This window comes from Protomyctophum parallelum (genome assembly GCF_964188405.1).
Source record: "Protomyctophum parallelum genome assembly, chromosome: 15".
Classification (NCBI taxonomy): domain Eukaryota; kingdom Metazoa; phylum Chordata; class Actinopteri; order Myctophiformes; family Myctophidae; genus Protomyctophum; species Protomyctophum parallelum.
Genome location: NC_139710.1, coordinates 35,581,759 through 35,603,496, shown reverse-complemented (window position 1 = coordinate 35,603,496; position 21,738 = coordinate 35,581,759). Strand labels below are relative to the sequence as shown.

At 42.1% G+C, this 21,738-nt stretch overlaps 1 protein-coding gene across 2 annotated transcripts; it reads left to right on the top strand.

Moving 5' to 3' along the window:
* Positions 1 to 5,075: 5,075 nt before the first annotated feature.
* On the top strand, positions 5,076 to 20,524 carry LOC310872064 (uncharacterized protein). Of its 2 annotated transcripts, XM_083783758.1 has the most exons (10): positions 5,076 to 9,475; positions 9,821 to 10,783; positions 11,369 to 11,661; positions 13,151 to 13,269; positions 14,649 to 14,795; positions 15,497 to 15,749; positions 16,801 to 16,943; positions 17,713 to 17,936; positions 18,668 to 19,568; positions 19,801 to 20,524. In XM_083783758.1, the coding sequence occupies exons 1-10, from the start codon at positions 5,186 to 5,188 to the stop codon at positions 19,926 to 19,928; spliced, it is 7,461 nt and encodes a 2,486-aa protein (XP_083639884.1). In that variant the 5' UTR covers positions 5,076 to 5,185; the 3' UTR covers positions 19,929 to 20,524. The 2 variants fall into 2 exon arrangements, with proteins under 2 accessions (XP_083639884.1, XP_083639883.1); XM_083783757.1 differs by having other exon boundaries at positions 5,076 to 10,783.
* The last annotated feature ends 1,214 nt before the right edge of the window (positions 20,525 to 21,738 follow it).

The following is a 21,738-nucleotide window of genomic DNA, read 5'->3' as shown; positions in this document are numbered from 1 at the left end:
ACTAGTTTTTTTTTTTTTTTTTTTGTCTTGTTAAGCGTCCTTGGGTTTCTTGAAAGGCGCTATATAAATCCAAGTTATTATTATTATTATAGATTGATAAACAAATGCATAGTTACATTGAGAGGTCTTGCTGAATGATTGAGTGTCTTGATATTAACAGATTATGCTGGGTATTACACACACATTTTGAGGTGAGGTGTACCCATAGGCCAAAAAAGGCCATTAATGCAATGACACTGACACAATCAAAAGTTAAAATGTAAGATTAGCAGTGACCAAGTCACTGGTTAGACATAAGGTTGGTGTTAAAACGACCAGATTAAGGTTGGTGATGGGTGCGTTAAGGGTTGGGAGAGGGTTAAGGTTATAGGTTAGGTGTTCTGCCCCGTGGGAGGTTAGGGTTAGGGTGAGAGGTTGTAGGAGACGTAGTAGGACTAATGACTGGTCTAACCAATGACTAGTCTAAACTGAGTAATGATGATGAACAATGGCAGCATCCTATACCTGATGTGGATCTATCTATCCCATATGGCATATATAGCATATATCCTAAGCAGAGCTCTCACATCAGATGGATTGCAAGGTTTTGTTTTTAGTCCTCCTATAATAAAATAAATTCAACTAAACCCTAATTTATACTTTGTCATACAACAGAGCATTATATAGCTTATAGTTATAGCCTACTACAGCTGTATATTAAAAACTATTTAATTATAATATTATAATTAGATCAATTATTATTTTTAACATTTCTAATGTGATCCTTTCATTTAAAAAAACCAAATAACAAAAGAACAGTGTATGAAAAGACATTCCTAAAAACAACAGACATGTTGAGATACTGGATGTTCCGGTCTCCAGACATCCATGATCCTCGGGGCTAAAAACAGCTTCATGGTCATAAATCTGTGACCATAAATCACACCATTCCCATATGGTCTAGCGGTTAGGATTCCTGGTTTTCACCCAGGCCGCCCGGGTTCGACTCCCGGTATGGGAACACTGTTTTTATGATGAATTCCTGTTCTGTTCTTTGTCTATATAGAAGTGTCTATTTGTACGTCTCTAAATGTTTTGATGAATTGAACATGGTGGACCCTCTTGTAAACAAGTGTATAATGCTTAATTGGGTCGTCCACTCACAGTTAACAGTCTTTGTATTGAGTTTGTGCTTGAAATTTAGCCTACTGTAATTCTGCAAACTGTTAATAAATATTTCAATCAATCAAAAAACCACAAATACCTTTGTGGTGTGAAAACTTATTTTCTTGATGACACACTTGAGAGAAGGGAGATCCCGCTTCACTGTGTATCTGTATCAGGTAGGCTATCTGAGATAGTATCTGGGATTGGGATGGGATACTGATGAAGGTCATGAGCCTAATGAAGAAGACAGTGTGCGGGTGTGCGGGATCTCCCTTCTCTCATTATTCACACTGGTTTATAGCTGCTCCCTGCACACCTATCCCTAGGTGTGCAATATAATATAATATAATATAATATAATATAATATAATATAATATAATATAATATAATATAATATAATATAATATAATATAATATATAATAGTAATATAATAATAATAATAAATATAATAATAATAATATAGGACTTTATTCTACATTGATGGGCGGCGGTGGCTCAGGGGTAGAGTGCCTGGATTGTAACCGTAAGGTTGCCAGTTCGAACCCGGGCTCCCCCAGAGTTACTGTCGAAGTGTCCTTGAGCAAGCCACTGAACCCCTAATTGCTCCCGATGTGCTAGTTGGTGCCTTGCATGGTTTCCGCTGCCATCGGTGTGTGAATGGGTGAATGTAATGCACAATCTCTGTAAAGCGCCTTGGATAAAGGCGCTATATAAATGCACCATTTACCATTTACACTCTTTTAAACCACTGTATGTCAGTCTGTCAACCTGTGCAGGCCTCCAAAAAATTGCAAAGAAAATAAAGTAGATTGATTGATTGATTGATTGAATCTTAATCCAATGAAGCTGTGCGTGTTAATTAGCTGCAGTTACTTTACAGCTTTACAAACTAGCATCATGAAATTGAATACGGTAGGCCTATTGCTAGTTTTCAGCTGACCGTTTATACAAGTCCACACCCACAACACCAGAGGGAGTGCAACAAACCATGTACAACCCAGATTCGGCACAAACAAGGGACTAAATTCTTTTCGCTCCTATGCCACCAAAATGTGGAACGCCCTACCAACAGTCATTAAGACATGTGAATCCCTTGACTCCTTCAAAACCGCTCTCAAATTAAGGGCACCTACGGATGGCTGCAATTCGAAACTGGCCTCTGTAAGATCTGAATCCCCCCACCCCACCCCCCCCCCTTTCCCCTCACTGTATATGTATCTTTTCCCTTTTTGCTTCCTATATGATGAATTCCTGTTCTGTTCTTTAGCTACATAGAAATGTCTATTTGTATGTCTCTAAATGTTTTGATGAATTGAACAATGTGGACCCTGTTGTAAACAAGTGTAATGCTTAATTGGGTCGTCCACTCACAGTTAACAGTCTTTGTATTGAGTTTGTGCTTGAAATGTATTGTAAATTCTGCAAACTGTTAATACATATTTCAATCAATCAATCAAAATATTTAACAGTCAGTGGGCAGCAGAGAAGCCGTGTGGCGTACCGCCGGGAAATTATTTTGTAGTGCAAATGCAAACCCGGCCGGAAACTGCATCTTCAAGTTTTCCTTTCCTTTTTTCCCTGAGCGGAAGTACGAAATAAATAAATCGCAGAGAGCGAGGTTCGCGGGAAAAATGGCGGAGATTTTCGTGTCCAGGCTGTTTATGGTGTGCAAAACATTGACCCAGGGCGTTGTGTAGACACTTCTGTGTATTATACTGATACCGTAAGTACACATATGCACCTTTTTGCACGTCTTTAGAGAGCTATCCTGTACTTTTTCTCAATACGATGTTTTGTTGATTGTGGTCCGGGGCCAGCAGTGGAGAGAGAAGGGGGCTCTCTCTCTGCCTTTGTGTTCACATGGTTTCACTCTGCCTGCCTCCCCCGTTCTGTTTTACTGATAACAACATGATGCACGCATTAAACGAAACGTGTCTTCCTAGTTGCCTCTAGACTGGGGTTTTAGTCCGTCATTCGTGAAAGCTTAATGGCTTATTATGCACTGCCAACTGTGCCATGTCTGTGCGTGACTGTGACCCAGGACTAGACTAGAGCATTCTTGTTGTTAGTTCTGCCCCTAATTAAAGGGACAATCCGCGATTTCGTTCGTGCCTCCAATAATTAGGTCCCTCAAAACTCCTGTCACTCAAATATCCTTGACTCTTAACAAAATCGAGGCACATCCCTTAAATCATATGCATATTGTTTGCATATTGCTCAATCATGCATTTGCAGCCCGGAATTTATTTTAATTAATAAAACGTTGTTTTAACCAAGCTTGATTAATGGATTGATTGAAACTGCTACGAGGATAAAACCAGAAAAAGTACTTGTTTACAAAGTGAGTGGTTTGTTGGAGTATAACTGTAGCCAATGTCTCTGTTGTTACATACAGTTAGTACATGATTAATTGAACATGGTGGACCCTCTTGTAAACAAGTGCTTAATTGGGTCGTCCACTCACAGTTAACAGTCTTTGTATTGAGTTTGTGCTTGAAAGAAAGGTACTGAGTATTCCACATAACAGAGCCATAGAACAGTGTCCTTGACTTGCGGTTGCAGTGGCAGAACGATGGCATAAATGTGATAAATGCTCCGTTTGTACTCGCCCATTAAATAATTCCAAAGATGTGGAGTGAATTAATCAAAACTTCCTCTGATCATAACAAACGTCATCACCAATTGACCAGGGGACGCACAAATGCCCCAAACATTTGTGCTTCCCTGGTCAATTTGTCATTACGTTTTGTTTGTGGTAATCAACAGGAATTGTTGGTAAATTCAGTCCATCGATCATTCTGGGCCCCTCGCCCGGAGAGAAAGCCGGCCAGGTGCTGCTCGTGAAAAAGTGGAGATATTTGACTAAATACATGTATTGTGCCAGAACGTTCACATGGATGTGAAACTAGAGGACAATATCTCACTCCATGTCTTTGGAATTATTTAATGGGTGAGTACAGACGGATTCATCACATTTATGCCGTCGTTCTGCTGCTGCAACCAGTCAAGGACACTGTTCTATGGCTCTGTTATGTGGAATAGAAGTGTACTAACTGTATCATGTGACAACAGAGACATTCCAGGGCTAAGTATAACTGCTGGTTGTAGTCCGGAAATGCATTTCTTGTGGTCATTGGGTAGAAGGACCACTATTGGTTATTTTACTGGCTCAATAGTAGAAATTGAGTGCACTGGTGATTCTGTTATGGCTTTGGCCAGACCTCTTCTTGTCAGAGTTTCTTTCCAAGTTCCTTTTGATGGTGTAGTAGGAAACTATATTCTCTGATACCATGGCTTGCTTTGAAACTTGTTATGATGGTAGTATTCTATTTTGTTTTAAATAATCAACTTAAAATTTTCATTCAAAGTGTTAAGTTGTTAACCCTACAATTGAATGCAAATGGTGTAATGGGTTTATTGGGTTATAATGTAAATGTTAGTTTACATTTTTTGGGCGAAGCTACACTTTATTGTACCATAACTTTATTGCTTTTACCTCTGCATTACACCACTGACTTTTAACCTGGCCGTTTCAGGTCCATCACTGGGCTTGAACTGCGTACATCTCAAACTGTTCCCATTTTGTTTTACATTTGTAGGCAAGGGACCGCTTCTGCTAGGTATCTTTTAATGCCTGAACCTCTACAGCCAATGAAGATTGAAGATGCAAAATGGTATGATGATGTTTATTACATTGTTCATGTCTGATAAATTCCATATATATTTTTGTATTGTCATTTTATGTATTAACCGGTTTTGTGAATGTCCTTGTTTTCACCCCAACAGGCCACTTTGCCAAGCCAGTCATTCCAGTGTAGCCACTGTGTACTTATCTTCAAATCTAAGGGTTTCCTCCTGGAACACCTCAGCAAGGTGCATGGCCTCGGTGTGGACAGCGATATACCACCACTGAAGACTAAAACGCTGCCGTCAAACCTCAAACACAACACTAACGCCGATGCTTCAGGGGGAAGCTTAGCATGTCGGCACTGCACTTTCACAGGTTCTAACTCGGATGTCGTTCACAAACACGAGAGAATGTTTCACCCAAAGCTAAACGTCGAGCCACTGCAAATACAAAAGAGATTTCTCAAAGGAAAGCTACACATTGCGAGGAGGCCAGGAATCCACGTAGTGGCAGCCTCACATAAGACGAAGAAAAATGCTGTGAACAAAACGTCACGACCCCAGCATGAAGATGAAACTGGGGCAAAAGTGAATTCCTCTACCTCAAAAGCAAAATGCACCTCCAATTCATCAACGGATCTGAAAACGTACAAACGGCCATCGGGACCTATTACCAAATTTTTGGTACCGTCATCTGTAACAAGTGTGAAATTACCTGACCCCCCAAAACTGTCGGGTATAGCCACGGAAACTTTGATTTTGCGCGACCCCCACCTAGGCACTGCCCAGGACAGTACTGGCGTCCTTAAGGTTACTGCAACTTCGCAACATGATCTTTGCATTCGCTACAGCAATGTGCACCTTTCGCAGACTGCCCGCGTAGTTGAAGACCTATTAGTTCGGGATCGTGAACGTTTGATGGTTGGTAGTTTAGGGAAAGGATCTGTTTCAACTGAAATTGGCAAGAGAGCACATGAAGACATTTCTGCAAGTCCTCCTAAGAAAAGGCCTAAAACCGATGAGGAAATAACGGAAAATCCAGAGAGCACAGCAGTTGAAGCAAAGTTGCCCTGCAACTCAAACTTTGCATTCGAAGTCAGTGAAGATGAAGACGAGGGTGATAATCTGATACTTGAATTGGACGAGACAGTTGATGTGGTAAATGTAGACAACTCTGTGTTGTACTCTTGCAAGCACTGCGGACACAGAGACACGGTCGCGGACGACGTGTTGACCCATTACGAGAAGGTCCACCCTTACATCAGGTGTAACTCTTCATACATTAAACACCCACACGATCTGACTGCTAGGTTCCGGTGCCTGGAGTGTCCAGTTGAGTATCCTTACGTTGCTGACCTGCGGCTGCATTACAGGGTCAGCCACCCAGAGGCCCCAGATGTGTTCCAAATGCAGGCTGACGCGCTTTGTTTCAAATGCTTTGTCTGTCCCTTTACAACTTTATTGTCTGAGACCTTGAAAGATCATTACCACAAACAGCACCCGTCACACATAGTGATAAATCCACTGATCTACTGTAAATTTAACGCACCCATAGTAACAAAAGAAGAGATGTCTCAAGTCGACACATGTGAGAAAAAATCCATTCCAAAGACTCCTGATCAAGGTTCTCTCAAGAGTGCTGCTACACCAGACAAAGAAATGCCACCAGTGGAGATGTCTCAAGTCAACACATGTGACAAAACACCCAGTCCAAAGACTGCTGAGCAATATTCTTTCAACAGTGCCTCTATACTGCACGGAATCACCAAGGCTACACCTCCACAAAAGGAACCAAGTTCAAAAGGACTGGATAGGGAGCTACATGAGTGCAAAAACTGCACATTCACTCATATGTCAGCAGTTGCTATGCTCGTTCACTATCAAAGGAATCACCCAGAAAGGGGGGTGAGTATTGATCAAATTAAAATGGCCCATATCAAATCACAGACCCAGCCACCAGTGTCCACTGAAAGGAATTCCGAGGCTTCCGCCTCCGTGAGTTCAACCAACAAATCACTGGTCTCCCCGCAAATTAGGTTTTCAGACTCTATAAAGGAAGCTAAAGACAAAACCGAAATATCTCATCAAAAGGCTATTTCTGACTTTCTAGTGAAACAAGAAGATGCACCTGCAATTTCTCCTCCCAAGGTTTCCGAGCCTTTCCAGAGCAAGTGCGTGGAATCTCCTGTAAAGTGTGTCAATTTTTCAGAGGTGGATCCAAATGAGGTAGATAGACTGTTTTTCTGTCAGGTCTGCAACTACAGTGACCCAACAGTTAGAGGGATATGGAGCCATCAAAGGGCCAGACATGGCATCACAGAGAGAAACTCTGAGGAAATACATCTCCATACCGCTGCAATCCGGAGCAGATGTAAAACCTCTGCAGTGACAATTGCTTGCCAAACGATTGCTGACACATTTGCGGGCAAACCTTCTTCACCACAAGCTGAAATGTTCTTCTGCCATCTTTGTGATTATTACAATCCCACCATGAAAGGCATCGTCGGCCATCTCAACTCGCAACATGTTGGACATGCAGTGACTACTGTTGACATTTTAATGCATTCGTCTAAGGTAAACAAAGAGAGAGCACAACATAAAGCTACGGCTTCAGCAAGTTATTCTGATTTAAAGACACCGATTTGGCCGGAGGCAGATAGCCCATCAGGAAAACATGAAAATGTCGCCACATGCCTGACTAATCTTAGTACACCGGGAGCGGGCCTGTTATTCTGTCAAAAATGTCACTTTGGAGCCGCAACTTTAGGGAGAATTCTGATTCATCAAGCTCGGAAACACCACAAACTAAAGAGGTCTCCTGATGAGATTTTAAGATGTACTTCAATGATACGTAGGCAAATTGAAGAATCTCCGACATCTCCAACAGAGAACTTGGCCTTGACCCCAACTGGTCTCCCCCTTCCCATGATTGAGAAAGGTGAGGAAGGAGTGTTATTTTGTCACTTGTGCAACTTTAGACACACTCCGGGGAGGATAAGGGAGCATTATAAAATTGCACATCCTGAAGTTATTACTACTCACGAGGAAATCATGTCGTATTCCCTCTGCGTTCATGAGCGAGCACGGAATTCATGTTCTTCTTATTCAAATGTGTCTAATTGTGGTGAGGCAGATAGCCCATCAGGCAAACATGAAATTGATGCCATATGCCAGACTGATTTCAGTAAAACGGGAGCGGGTCTGTTATTCTGTCAGATATGTCACTATGCACACCAAACTGTAAAGGGAATTCTGAATCATCAAGCTAGGGGACATGGAAAAGTAAAGAGGTCTGCTGTTGAGGTTTTAAGATATACCTCAATGATTCGTAAGCAAATTCAAGAATCTCTGGCATCTCCAACAAAGAACTTGGCCTTAACCTCAAGTGGTCTCCCCCTTCCCATCATTAAGAAAGGTGAGGAGGACAAGTGGTTTTTTTGCCACATGTGCAACTTGAAACACAAGACTATCGCAAGGATACGGGACCATTTAAATAATAGACACCCTGAAGTAATTACTACTGAGGATGAAATAGTCTCATATTCCCTCGGGGTTCATGAACGAAGACGGAATAATGCATCTAATTGGGGTAAGGCACGTAGCCTAGTAGGCAAACATGAAAATGATGCTATATACCCAATTAAACCTACATGCAGTAGGCCTACACGTAGCCCAGTAGACAAACATGAAAATGATGCTATATACCCAATTAAACCTACATGCAGTACACGGCCAGCAGGCCTGTTTTTCTGTCAAAAATGCAACTATGGACACCCAAAATTAAAGAGTGTGTTGTGCCATCAAACTAAAAGCCACCCCAAACTAAAGTCATCAATTGGTGAGATTGTAAGATACACTTCAATGATTCGTACGCAAATTAAAGAAGTGAATTCTCCAACAAAGAATTTGGCATTGACCTCAACTGGTCTCCCCTTTCCCATCATTGAGGAGGAAGGTGATGAGGATATGTTATTTTGCCACATGTGCAACTTTCCAAATAAGTTACTGACTAATATGATGAACCATTTTAAAAAGACACACCCTGAAGTTATAAGAAATGAATCTGAAATGGTCTCTTATTCCTTCGATGTTCACAAACGAATGGGACGGATTCCACAAATGGGAATGCTTGCAGAACAAGCGGAAAAATGCACCTCCTTTGTGCATGGCGGGAATGAGGAGGCACAAATGAGTAAACCTGGCCACAATGCATCATTTCTGTCTTTGGCCTCAAAACCAGCTGCTCTGACTAGGTCACTTTTGTGCCATAAATGCACATACACAAATCCACACATCTATCTTTTGAAAAGACATTTGTCTAAAAAACATAACCTTAAGTACACTGTCTCCCAAATTTTAAGCAAAGCCTTTAAAGATGGCTTTTTGCCAGCAGGCTATCACTGTGAATGGTGCGTTTTTTCACACAAGAGTGCAGCAAACGTCTACCGGCATTGCCAGCAAAAACACCCACTGAAATGCATTAGCTTACAGCACATAGCCATGCAGTTGTATGTTGGACCCACGGTGTCCTCCTTCAAAACAAAGTCTACCTTTGAAAAGAAGAAACCGTCACCACCATCTCGGAAGAATGAAACGAAAGTGTATCCGTGTCGAGAGTGTTCCTTCAAAGGTAGCTCATTGGAGCGCATCTCGAGCCACTGCCGTGAGGTTCACCCCTGGACCATCAAAGAAGATGGCTCGGTTCTTAATGTGAATGAATCTGACATGCCCACAGGACTCCCTTCTCGCGAGACGTCATTCCAGTGCCCTTTCTGTCCCGCACTTTTCTTTAAAAGCCATGGTCTGCGTACTCACTTAGGGAAGAAACACCCGGAGTACCAAACTCCGCTTTCAGAAGACGAAAAGGAGGATGAAATGGACAGCAACGAGTTCACCGATGGCCGAACAGTCTACAAGTGCCCACGATGTGCTTATGTTAACACGGGACATCGCGGCGTTCTCTCTCACTGCCAAATGAGGCACCCTAAGTTTAAAGCCAGGACGGACATTCTCCAAAAGACAAAAGTACAGTTTCCCAACGAGAAGGAGTGTTGTGGGAATAAAGCACAACTCTGTGGCTACATGTGTAGAATCTGTCCAGTGACGCGAGGATCGACAGAGAAACTGAAAATCCACTATGAGCAGGACCATAATCAGACTGCCCCAAACTTCCTCAAACCAGCTCCAAAGCAGTCGACTGTGATGAAAAATCAGCTGTTGTCCAAGTACCGCAGCATGCAGAGCTCGGCGTTGCAGGCTACCTCTTTCAAAAACAAAATGACTGGTGCATTGAAGTGTAATTTCTGCAAAAACTACATTGCCTCTACCAAACTTGGCCTCCGTCGCCATCTAAACATTTACCACAGAAAAGAATCTGAAGCATGGAATACTTACTATCCATGCACCCTGTGTAAATTTTCAACTCACAAACAAATGTATCTTGGAAGGCACTATAAGCGTACCCATGGAATTTCTGCCCCCATTAAATATAACACGCATAAAAACACATTGGTGCGTGGATCCAGTACACCTGCACCTACAATGAACAAGGAGAAAAAGGAGAAAAAATACAAGTGCCAACTGTGTGCCTATTCAGGACAGTTTCGCCGTTACCTTTGGGGCCACTACACCAAAATGCATGGCCGTGCTGCATTAAAGAAATATTTACCTACTCCAGATAAGAAACAGTGCAGAGATGCAGAGGATGGTGAAGCTCAGTGCAAGAAGTGCAACCTAACGTTTAGGTTGCCCGAGTTTCTCTCTGTTCACTTCACCAATTATCACAGAGAAGACTTCAGAGTGGACTTTATTGTGCTTAATTCAAAGAACTACACGTACCAAGAGTGCCAGTGGTACCAATGTGGCCTCTGTAGTCTTAAAATCAAAGGCACAAAAAAGCTCTGCTCCCATCTGGATGATCACAGACGTCTGTGCTGGGAGAAAGCAAATGCTGTGAAGATGACGACACCAGTTGACAGCGGCAAACAACCACCGACCCAGCCTCTCAAAGTAAGTAGCCATAAAATCTATCAAATCATTAAAGTTATAAAGTTATTTTTTAACTTGACATTTTCTACCAGTTCACTACCCTCGGTACCCCCACTTTTATTTTCTTTCGCATCCGGCCCAAAAATAAATGCCTGGGGAAACGAGACACATTTCCTGGTCTAGGAGTGGGAGTGAACTACATTGCAGAGGGTCGTCGCTTCAAATTTGGTGACGTCAGTGTTGTCCGCAGTTTTTTCCCGATTTCTATACCAGAAATCACGGTGGCTGGGCCAGGTTACCCGTTCACAGACCGGATAGGAGGGTAAAAGGCAGCTGCACCTAACCAGTTAAACCCTACAGAAGTTGTTGATTGTTTTCCCCAGGGGTCTATGCTAGGCCTTTTACCCTCTACACCAAATCGTTTGATGAAATAAAAATAAATCTACAAGCTCACATGTTATGCAAATGTTCACCCCAGAATAGGGAATCTAGATTTCATGTTATTTAATGATAGTGTGTGTGTGTGTGTGTGATAATATACACAGACAATATACAAGACTCAATATTACTGTCAATGCTTGCTAACCGGTGCATTTTATTTCTCAGGTTAAAAGGCAAGAGGAGTTGCAGGAATTTGAAACCATCGAGGACCTGGCGAAATGGAACGTGACAAAGGTAGAGACGTTTACCCTGCTAGGCAGTCCCCCACCACCACCATCATCGCCACCATCATGTCATTCCAGCGCCTCCAAGATGGAAGAACAACAGACGCACACCAAAGCCACAGAGCTTTTCACTTGTAAAGAGTGTCCACGGACGTTTACGAAATTGGTGGGTTTGAGAAAGCATGCGCACAGCCATGCAACCGATGCAACCAGAACTCTGCAGATCTCAGGGAGGTACGTGTTGATACTGCAACCTTTCAATCAACATTTTAATTATAATAATTTATCATTTAATATACTCTTCATGTGACCACCGCGCTCTGACTGTAGATGCGCTACCCGTTCAAAACATATCAAAATAACGGTAGTGGGTCGGGTCGCACACACCAAGACTGAGGAGTGAGGACACACTGATGAAGGCTGGATAGCCAAAACGTTTGTCCCTGTTCAAAAATGCAATAAATATTTCGAACTGAAGTCTTGGTGTGTGCGACCCACTGCCGTTATTTTTCATTTGATATACTGTAATAATTATTCATCACTTAACTTTAACCTTGATGTCCCAATTTTGGTCATGTCAAATGATAATATGTATGTATTTATTCAAATAAAAAAGGATTATGTGTAATATGTATATGTAATCTATTACAATTGATTCCAAGTAATAAGTACTTACTTTGTTAAAAAAAGTAACATTACTCTCTTGAGTCATATTGCCCAACACTGCCCTTAACTCATTAACCCATTTTGGGCGGGAACCCCTTTTGGTGTTTTAAACATTATGTTATAATTTAGCTATTGAAAAATAGCAGATCTACAAGCTACGAGCTTGTAGGTCTGCTGTTTTTGAAAAATCGTAAAAATGTGGCACAAATCTTTGAATATATATTCTTTCAAAGTGAATGTTTTTAACTATGGTCTAAATCGGTTAAAGAAATGCCTACAAGGGGCACGGTGGCACAGTTGGTAGTGCTGTCGCCTCACAACTAGAAGGTCCTGGGTTCGATTCCCGCTGGGGACGCTGTGGGCACTGGCGGTGTGCTCCCTCCTCCGCGTCATCAGTGCCCATACCCGAGGCGGGGGTTGGCGAAAGGGCCTTTCTGTGTGGAGTTTGCATGTTCTCCCCGTGTCCCCTAGGGTAAATACCCTCACAAAAACATGCCGTAATCCTGGTCTCTAAAACTACCTCCCCCTGGCCAGCCGGGGCGCCTGATGGAGGGGAAAGAAACTGGTCGGAATAACGTGTCCCTTCCACGCGCTACGTCCGGCCGGGGAAATTCCCCTCTGTCAGGTGAAAAGAAGCAGCTTGGACTCCTCATGCATAGAAGGAGACATGAGGTCAGTCCGCTGCCCCCCCAGGTTGGCAGAGGAAGTGTAGCGCCCAGGATTACATTAGATAATTGGCACTGGGTGAAAAAGAAAACTGGGTTACAAAATCGTGGGATAAAAATTTAAAGTAAAAAAAAAAAGAAATGCTTACAAAAACCCATTTTCCTAGATGCCTTTCAGTTTAGGTCTTCTTTCTGACTTAAACACCAACGTATTCTTAATCTTAACACTAAACTGGTTTCATCTACAGAGGTTACTGTAGCGAGGTATTATGGGAGATGTTAATTTATGAATGCAACATTCAACATGCACTATTTTGTTGTCGAGTTGCCTCTTCGGGTTCATATTTGGAACAGTATGTTGACATGATTTGTTTCCTTCGTTGTCTTAACAGCTTAGACAAATACATCATATTTCGACCAGGGACCTCCAAACCTTACCACTGTGGCTTCTGCTCTTATCGAACCGGACACGTGGGGCTGGTGAGGAGCCATTTAGTCAGGATACACCAAGGTGAGCAAACCCTCATTTATCCCTTTAACCCATTTAGGACTGAGACCAGATTCTACAAAATGTTCAAATGTTTTCAGAAATGTTTCTATATCGGTGGTTCTCAAACTATTTAATGTCAAGGACCCCCAGAATTATATATAATTAGCCCTGGACCCCAACCTCAAAATATGTTGTTCCAGGGACCTCCCAGAATCAAAGATTTGAGTTAAAAGCTGAGATGACACGGAAACCGTTCATTAAAAGCTAAGGATGCGTTCCCATCCAAAATGGGTTGAGGCCACGAACGTATCTGTGTCACCTCAGCATTTAACCACTTCAACCATTATTTTAAACTTTAGCTGTTGGAAAAAAGCAGATCTACAAGCTCATAACGCTGCACCGAGTGCCGCACTACGAGCTTGTAGATCTGCTACTTTTGAAATATCTTGCAAATCTTTGAATATATATTCTTTCACAGCAATTGTATATTATCTTATATTTGTTTCTGGTGGTTCCCTGGAACAACATATTTTCTGAACGGGTTCCACGGCCAAATACAGATAATTCTGTGGGTCCTTGAAATATGAAATAGTTTGAGAACCACTGACATGGAAACATAGGTTTTTCAGAAAACTGTCATGATCACATTTACAGAATCTGGTCTCTGGTCTCAAATGGGTTAAATTGCAGTTTAATATGAATAGAAGTAAAAATATAAACCATGTGGATCTTGGAATGCACCTGGGAACTCAGACGTCATGTGGCCAGCCTGTGACATTAGTCATTTATGATGTCGGTCATCTATGACATATCTATAACGCACAGCATGTGTTGTAGCGACTACTTCTTCCCATCAAATCAAATAGTAGTAGTGCTACGAGGATGAGCTGTCGGCAGGAACTGTATGACGCGTTTCTTTCAATCAAATCCAGGAAAGTTCTTATTGTAGTTAAGTTGATTTATTGACAAATAAACAAGGTCCAAGAATGTACTGAAAATGTTGATAAATGAAAACGTACTCTGTTGGTATAAACGATCAAAAGATAAACGGTCAACAGAAAATATTGAGCCTAGAGCTCACCCCCATTCTCTCACTGAATGCCACTGCCCAGACACACAGCTGACATAAGTAAAATGATTAGCAGACACACAGCAGGAGCTCATCAATCAGGTAAGGGCTGTGGCACATCGAAAACCCAAGCGTGGGAAAAAGATAAACAAATAGAAAATAACAACAAACAAAATGTATATTTTGGCTCCTACAGCATGACTCTGGCACGTTTTCCCCTGTATAAAATCACTTGTGTTGACATTTATATTCATGTGTTGCTGTTAATACACCGTGTATTTATTTATTTTTCGCACAAATGTTTGCATCTCTTCTCGTGTATTCCGTGTAGCTGAAACCCGAGACATCAGCAGTGGTGTTGATGTGACCGTCAACCAAGCTGAGACCAAACCTGCGGCAGAGGAGCTTCGTCCTCCAGTAGACCTCCAGGAAGAAAACTGCTGGAGTGAACCACCGGACGAACCTGAATTTACTGAAAGCAAGTTATGCTTTTAACCCTGGCGTCCTTTGTATTTATGTGTGCAAAGTACAATGGCTTCCCTTTCAGCCTACTAACTTTCCAGGAAGTGAGAGAGACTGTAGTGTAGTTTCTGTAAGCCTGGTAATCCCCAACAAACGGAAATTGGAGTATGTTTTCTGAACTGTCCACGCTTCACCTCTGAGACGCAGGTTGAAAATGTGCTTCTTTGAGAGAAACGATATAGAGCACCGAAGTCCTGACGTAACTCGCTCATCCCTTCGATTCCCCTGGTTTGCAGAAGTAATTTCTCTATGGAGAATAACATGGGCTCATCTTAAAATCGTTTCATATAAGTGTTGTGGTCCAAAAAGAAACAAGCTGTCTCTGCGTTATTGTCAGGGAGGTGTCTCTGTATCGTTTGCAACAGTCGGTCACTCATTATGATACAGTCTGTTTCTAGCGAAAATGCAACTAATTCAGTAGCAGTAACATTAGCGTTTTCTCTCAGTCAGTTAATTCTTGGGGTGACATGTTTATTTTTCAAACACAGTTCTTATATGAACTAAAAAAATCCCCCTTTGGGGATTATAATGCAAATAAAAAGTACATGAACCTGTGGATTTGCGCCCTCTACCGATAATGACGTCAGACTCCGGTGCTCTATACTGTAAATGTAATATAATTGTAATTGGAGCCTGTGCTTTGCAATTGAATTACAGAGCCAGTGTACGCGGAGCCCCGAGATGTCCAGCGGCAGTTGGGCCACTACAAGTTGAAGAGGCAGGCCAGTGCATCAGCTCCAGGGGGCGCTGTACCTCAGAAGACTGACCCACCTGAAGATGGCCTCCTTAGCTGCGAGTACTGCAACTTTTCCTCCGAACACATGTCCAGTATTCGACGACACTATTTAAACCGCCATAATGGCAAAAAGCTGCTCAGATGCAAAGATTGCTCCTTTTTCACTGGCTCCAGGTAAGAATTCATCATTGAGGTTTGTAAAATGTTGTGGTAGAAACATTACTGCCCTGGCTATATTCAACTCTTTACTAAACTGAATAAATAAATACAAATGAAACTATAAAGACACACATACACAGCTGTTTTGTTTGAACCACTACCTTTCCAAGAAAGCAAATGTCTTGGTTTAGTAAAAGTGTATGCATTACATCAATATTTGGAGTAGTTGGTGTTTGTAACCCACATATAATTGACCAATTTAACAAGAAACCAGAAAATGTGGAGAATGTCAGTTGTAGTAGTTGTAGTATTATGCAAAGTATATGCAAACGGAACAGTATATAAAGTAAATTAAATGGCTCCAAAATAAATGTAAATTAAATACTATGTGGTCACTCAGTGAGCTAAATAAAGTGTATGATGCACGGTTCGTTCTGGAGCAATGGCCGTTTAAGTGCAGATCTACAAGCCTGGAAAAACTCTTTTCGGGCACAAGTTACCCTAAAGAATTTGGTCTTTGGTCTGAGCCTACACAAAATGGCGGCGCTCATGTGTTATCCCATTTTGGGTGGGAACCCCTTTTGGTGTTAGCATTATGTTATGCTTTAGCTATTGAAAAATAGCAGAGCGCGCTACGAGCTTTTAGGTCTGCTATTTTTGAAAAATCGAAGAACGACTGACATAGAAACATAGCTTTTTCAGAAAACTGTCAGGATGTAGAAGACATTTTTAGAATCTGATCTCAGGTGAAAATGGGTTATTATCATTTCGACCATGTGTCTACGACGACTTCTACGTGGATTGTATTGTTTAACGTAGGATGAAGTCTGATGCAAAACTATTGTGTCCGCGGATAATTTAAAAGAAATTAAACGTGGATTCTGTTAACAGTGCAGTATTGCGTCCCAGGACCCTCTGGGGGTAACATCCTTGCGTCCTTTCTCACTGTATTGCGTCTTAAGGATGCAGGATGCAGCCTATTTGCAACACTTAACTGGTCAAGACATGCATTTACATTTACACATGTGCTAATCCGTCACGTATGCCTTGCTTCCATTTTAATCAGGAAGACCCTGGGAAAGCACGTAGAGTTGGGACATACTAACTGCCCTTCAAAGCCGACCCATCAGAAGGACCTGCGCTGCCCCTTGTGCCTTTACCAGTCCAAGAACAAAAACAACATGATCGATCACGTCATGCTTCATCGCGGTAAGTTGATCAATACCGATGCCAATATCGGAGAAGCTTCTGATACTGCCTAAAATGCTGGTATCGGCAAGTACGACGGTCTGTGGCTGTGCAAATCCGATACCACATCATTTCAGATTATATTTCTAAACGCTTCAGTTTATGTTGCACTACTGTTCTATACTCTTACTGTACTATTTACATTGTTTTACTAACTTGCAGCTGCACTTTAACAATTATGAATGGAATTATTCCTAGATCAGTGGTTCACCTTTTCATTTCAAGGACCACCATCTCTCTGAGAGTGTACAAATGGAACCTCATTTTGTGTAACCCTGAGGGTCCTTGACCCCAGTTTGAGAACCACTGTCCTAGTTTGTTTTTAAATTTGACACTTATGGATTGGTACTCGGTGTCGACTGATACACAAGTTGTGGGAAACACCTGTGGGACTGGGTGGGGACACTATTTGCCAAGACGCACAGGGGTGCATACTTAGTTTAGACTAGTCATTGGTTAGACATGGGCTAAGGTTAGGTTTAGGTGTGCTGCCCTGTGGCAGGTTAGGTTTAGGGTGAGGGTTTGAGATAGGTTGTAGTTGTAGGACTAATGACTGGTCTAACCAATGACTAGTCTAAACCAAAAACTAAGTCTAAACTAAGTACTGCACCCGACACACACACATCACCTACTGAACCAATGACTAGTCTAAACCAAAAACAACGTCTAAACTAAGTACTGCACCTGACGCACACACATCACCTACTCTTTCTGTTGTTGTTGTCCACAGAGGAACGTGTCGTACCGATAGAGGTCCGTCGACCGAAGCTGTCGCGTTACCTCGAAGGCATCGTCTTCCGTTGCCACAAGTGCACTTTCACCAGCTCCAGCGACGAGAACCTACGTCTGCATGCACTGAAGCACGACGACCTCAAGCCCTATAAGTGCCGTCTGTGCTACTTTGACTGCACTCTGCTCAGCGACTTGGAGGCACACCTGTGTGATAAGCATCAGGTGAGGATTTGCCTTCAAGCCCCTCCCGACCCGACAAGGATTCCTGTTGTTTGGAAAAGAATGTTCAGGGAGTCGCACCAAAGCTTCTGTGATTTCACAAAGTGATTTGGAGCTTCGTTTGAGCCTTAGGTTGTATAATAATATTTGAGCCATAGGTTGTATAGCTACCAGACGATGATATACTGTAATTCCAAATGTGGTCTGTTGCTTCATTGCGCTGTGGTTGAGGTACCGGATTGTAGCAATTCCATTCACTGTCTTTGTATTGAGAAATTGATATGAAAATCACACTTAGCGCTTTTTTAAATAATGGAGAATATTTGTCCTTAAAGCATGCCCATGTACTGCAACCTACATCTCTATTATTGATTCATTTATTGTGTTTTTTGTTTTATTGACAAATTCAAATACATGACCATGTCTGTCAAACGTATAACGCACAAACGCTTGAGTGTAATTCCATTTTGGTCCTTTAAGTGTGTATGTAAACCGAGTGCCCTGTGGGGGACAACACTGTAAAAGCAACCTTTTACAACTCGACTATTTGATGGTTAGGTCTAGCTGCTGTTCAGTCATCTCTTTATGGAGGACTTGAAGTTAACATACTAAAGTTCAACCTCTCTTTGAATTTCATCAATAGAAATGCTAATACTTCATTGCCCTCTCTCCTCAGTGACTGTCTGATTTGTGAATCGTCTTATTTGTTGTTTTCTGTTCTCACCATACCGTAGGTGGTGAGGAACCATGAGCTGGTGGGACAAATCAATGTCGACCTCCTGGAGGCCAGGACTCTTAAAAAGGCAGTGCAGAAGAAAAAGGCAGTGGAGGACGCAACGAAACAGAACAGCATCTTACATGAACACCCGGAGGACAGTCCTTCAGTACAGTGCAGGAGGGAGGACAGTCCTTCAGTACAGTGCAGGAGCGAGGACAGTCCTTCAGTACAGTGCAGGAGGGAGGACAGTCCTTCAGTACAGTGCAGGAGGGAGGACAGTCCTTCAGTACAGTGCAGGAGGGAGGACAGTCCTTCGGTACAGTGCAAGGAGGATGGCACGGCGCACCGTAACGTTCCAGTGGAGGACAGTTTCTTGAGAACGGTGCCGAGCGGCAGAACAGCGTTTCAGAACCAGACCATCATGGTCATTAAGAGACCGCCGTTCAGCAGTGCTGTTCATCAGACGCACGGACAGGAGGAGGACGCCACGAACGGTGTCGGCGTGGAGCACGTGGACCTAAATGCTTGCATCATCCATAAAGGGGGCACAGGTGAAGAAGATGAGACGTGCCACGACGAGGAGCTCGACGCCAAGAGCCTGGACGGCCCGTTCCTGAGCTGTGAGGAAGAGGAGCAAGGAGAGACCGACGAAGAGCTCGTTGACGCCTACGAGGAGTTGCCCGTACTCTATAACGCATGTCCAAAGGATGTACTCTATAACGCATGTCCAAAGGATGACGCGTACAAACGCTGTGGCAAGGTACGGGTGTTCCAAAAGGACAAGTGGAGTGGTTCTCCGGAGCATGCCCAGCAGGAACGGGTGGATGAGAAGATCTATGGAGAACACAGTTACGCGTTGCCAGAAACTGAAGGAGAAGGGAAAGATGAGGACCTTTGCAGCTCTCCTGCACTCGATGGTGAGAAACACTGACTGCACAGTATTTAAACGTAGCTGTGTGGCAGTGTCGCACGTCAAAAACGGTCAATCTACAAGCTGTATGATTGGCTTGCGACACAGGCATGCAAACAAAGTATAAATCAGGCTTTTTATTTACTCAAATTGAATATAATACAACGGTCAAATGATTTCTCGTTCGTAAAAGATGGCTGCCTCAGATGTCCCACTTAACGATATGTACCTTCTTCTAGGAGATGACTCCATCGGTGACGTTGTGTGCGGTGTGGTCATGGAGGAGGTGTTTGTGTGCACGCTGTGTGGACGATACCTCAAAAGCGGAGCTGAACTGGAGCGCCATGTCCTGCAACATGGACTGTAGTTTGTCGACGAGTCTCTGCGTCTGTCTTGCAGTATGATCATAAACTTTCCTTCATTTTCTTTGATGTTGAACATGACCTTTTAGTGCTGCTTACCTCTTGTCTTGATTTATTTTTTATTTGTTTTGTTTATTTGGTTTCTTGTTTTACTGTTAATGGGACTGGTCAAGTGGAGATTAATGTTTGCTTTATATTTAAAAGTATCGTTCTTTTTTTTATTTGAAATATTTTATAATGAACAGTTTAATCAGTTAAATGGAAAGCTATAATGTCTGATACATTGTACATGTTAAACATGTGGTGCTACGTGATAAGTTGTACATGTACAATGTATCACACATTATAATGTAGGTACATTTTACACGTTCATGTCAGAAATACTTGAATAAAATAAAAGTCATAAACTACTTCACTACAAGCAGCCTTTATTCATATCATATTAACCATTTAAATAGCCAATCTACAATCTCACAACGTGTCACAATGGAAACTTGTATATTGTCTATGTTAGCAGTTTAAGCCAAGTTGAAAGTGGTTAACCCATTCTGGGCGGAAACCCCTTTTGGTGTTTTAACTAAGCATTATGTTATACTTTAGCTATTGAAAAATAGCAGATCTACAAGCTCAAATTGCATATATACAGTAGGCTTTTTGCCATTCGTCATCATAGAGATGCAGTGTATGTTTGGCCGAGAGTCGATCTGAAAACAATTGGCCATTTTCCGGGAGGGAAAGCTGCTGGGTGTTCTGATCTTTCTGCAGATAGCCAGATACTCATCTGGCCAGATAACGACTGTCTGAGGCTGGTTGAGACACCTGGCATTCAGGACTGGAACGGGACGAGTAGGATGGACTGGCAGACGAGACCGTAGGGCACAACACAAATGTCTGGCGGTATTCATTTGAATTGGGAGAAAATAGGGGATACATTGGCTACTCTAAACGTAGACTAATGTCAAAGTGTATTTACTAATACAAATATTTCCATAACATCGTTGGGTTTAAAATGATAGTTGAACGAGTAAGCACCCTTTACTATAATGCATGCACTTCACTAAAACATTAGCTAAAATACCATCATATGTTATAGCTGTAGGCCTATTGATATAATCTGTGCGTTTATAATGTTTAAATGGTTTAAGGTAGGGAATGCACCGATATGGAAATGATTGGCTGATAGCGATACCGATGTTTAAAATTACAATTTTGCTGATACTGATACCAATATGTTTTTTTTAGTTTTTCTTGTTTTTATTATCCTCCTTTTGTGCCATAGAATTCAATGCAAGAAATACATGTTCAGGATCCACAGCTTGGTAGACTACAGATAGCCAACACGCCAACAGAATCTACAGCTTGGTAGACAACAGATAACCAACATAGCCAATGCAATATGTATGCTGCTTAACAACAGATAAACATCGGTGCTACTGCCATGGCATGGGGGTTAATGTCAGTATAATTTGTCGATACCGATATTGACCGATAACAGCAATATCGTCCGATACCGATTATTATGTCGAGAGAGAGTTTCTCCATTGCAGTATTGTTACTTTTACTTAAGTTTAAGTAAAACGTGAGTACTTTTTCCACCAGTGGTAGCACAAGTAGATCTCAATCTGTAGACCTCAGTCCAGTTTGGAGGAGGTGAAACATCTGCTTTATGTACTACTTAGAATTTAAGAAATCGTATGGCTGAACACTACAGTAATTTGCAGATGCAAAGTTCATCAAGAAAACTGCCAATGGTGCCTACAGTCCAAATAAGCAAATTAACCAACTATTGTGTAAATGTGTAATAAATGTTATAAT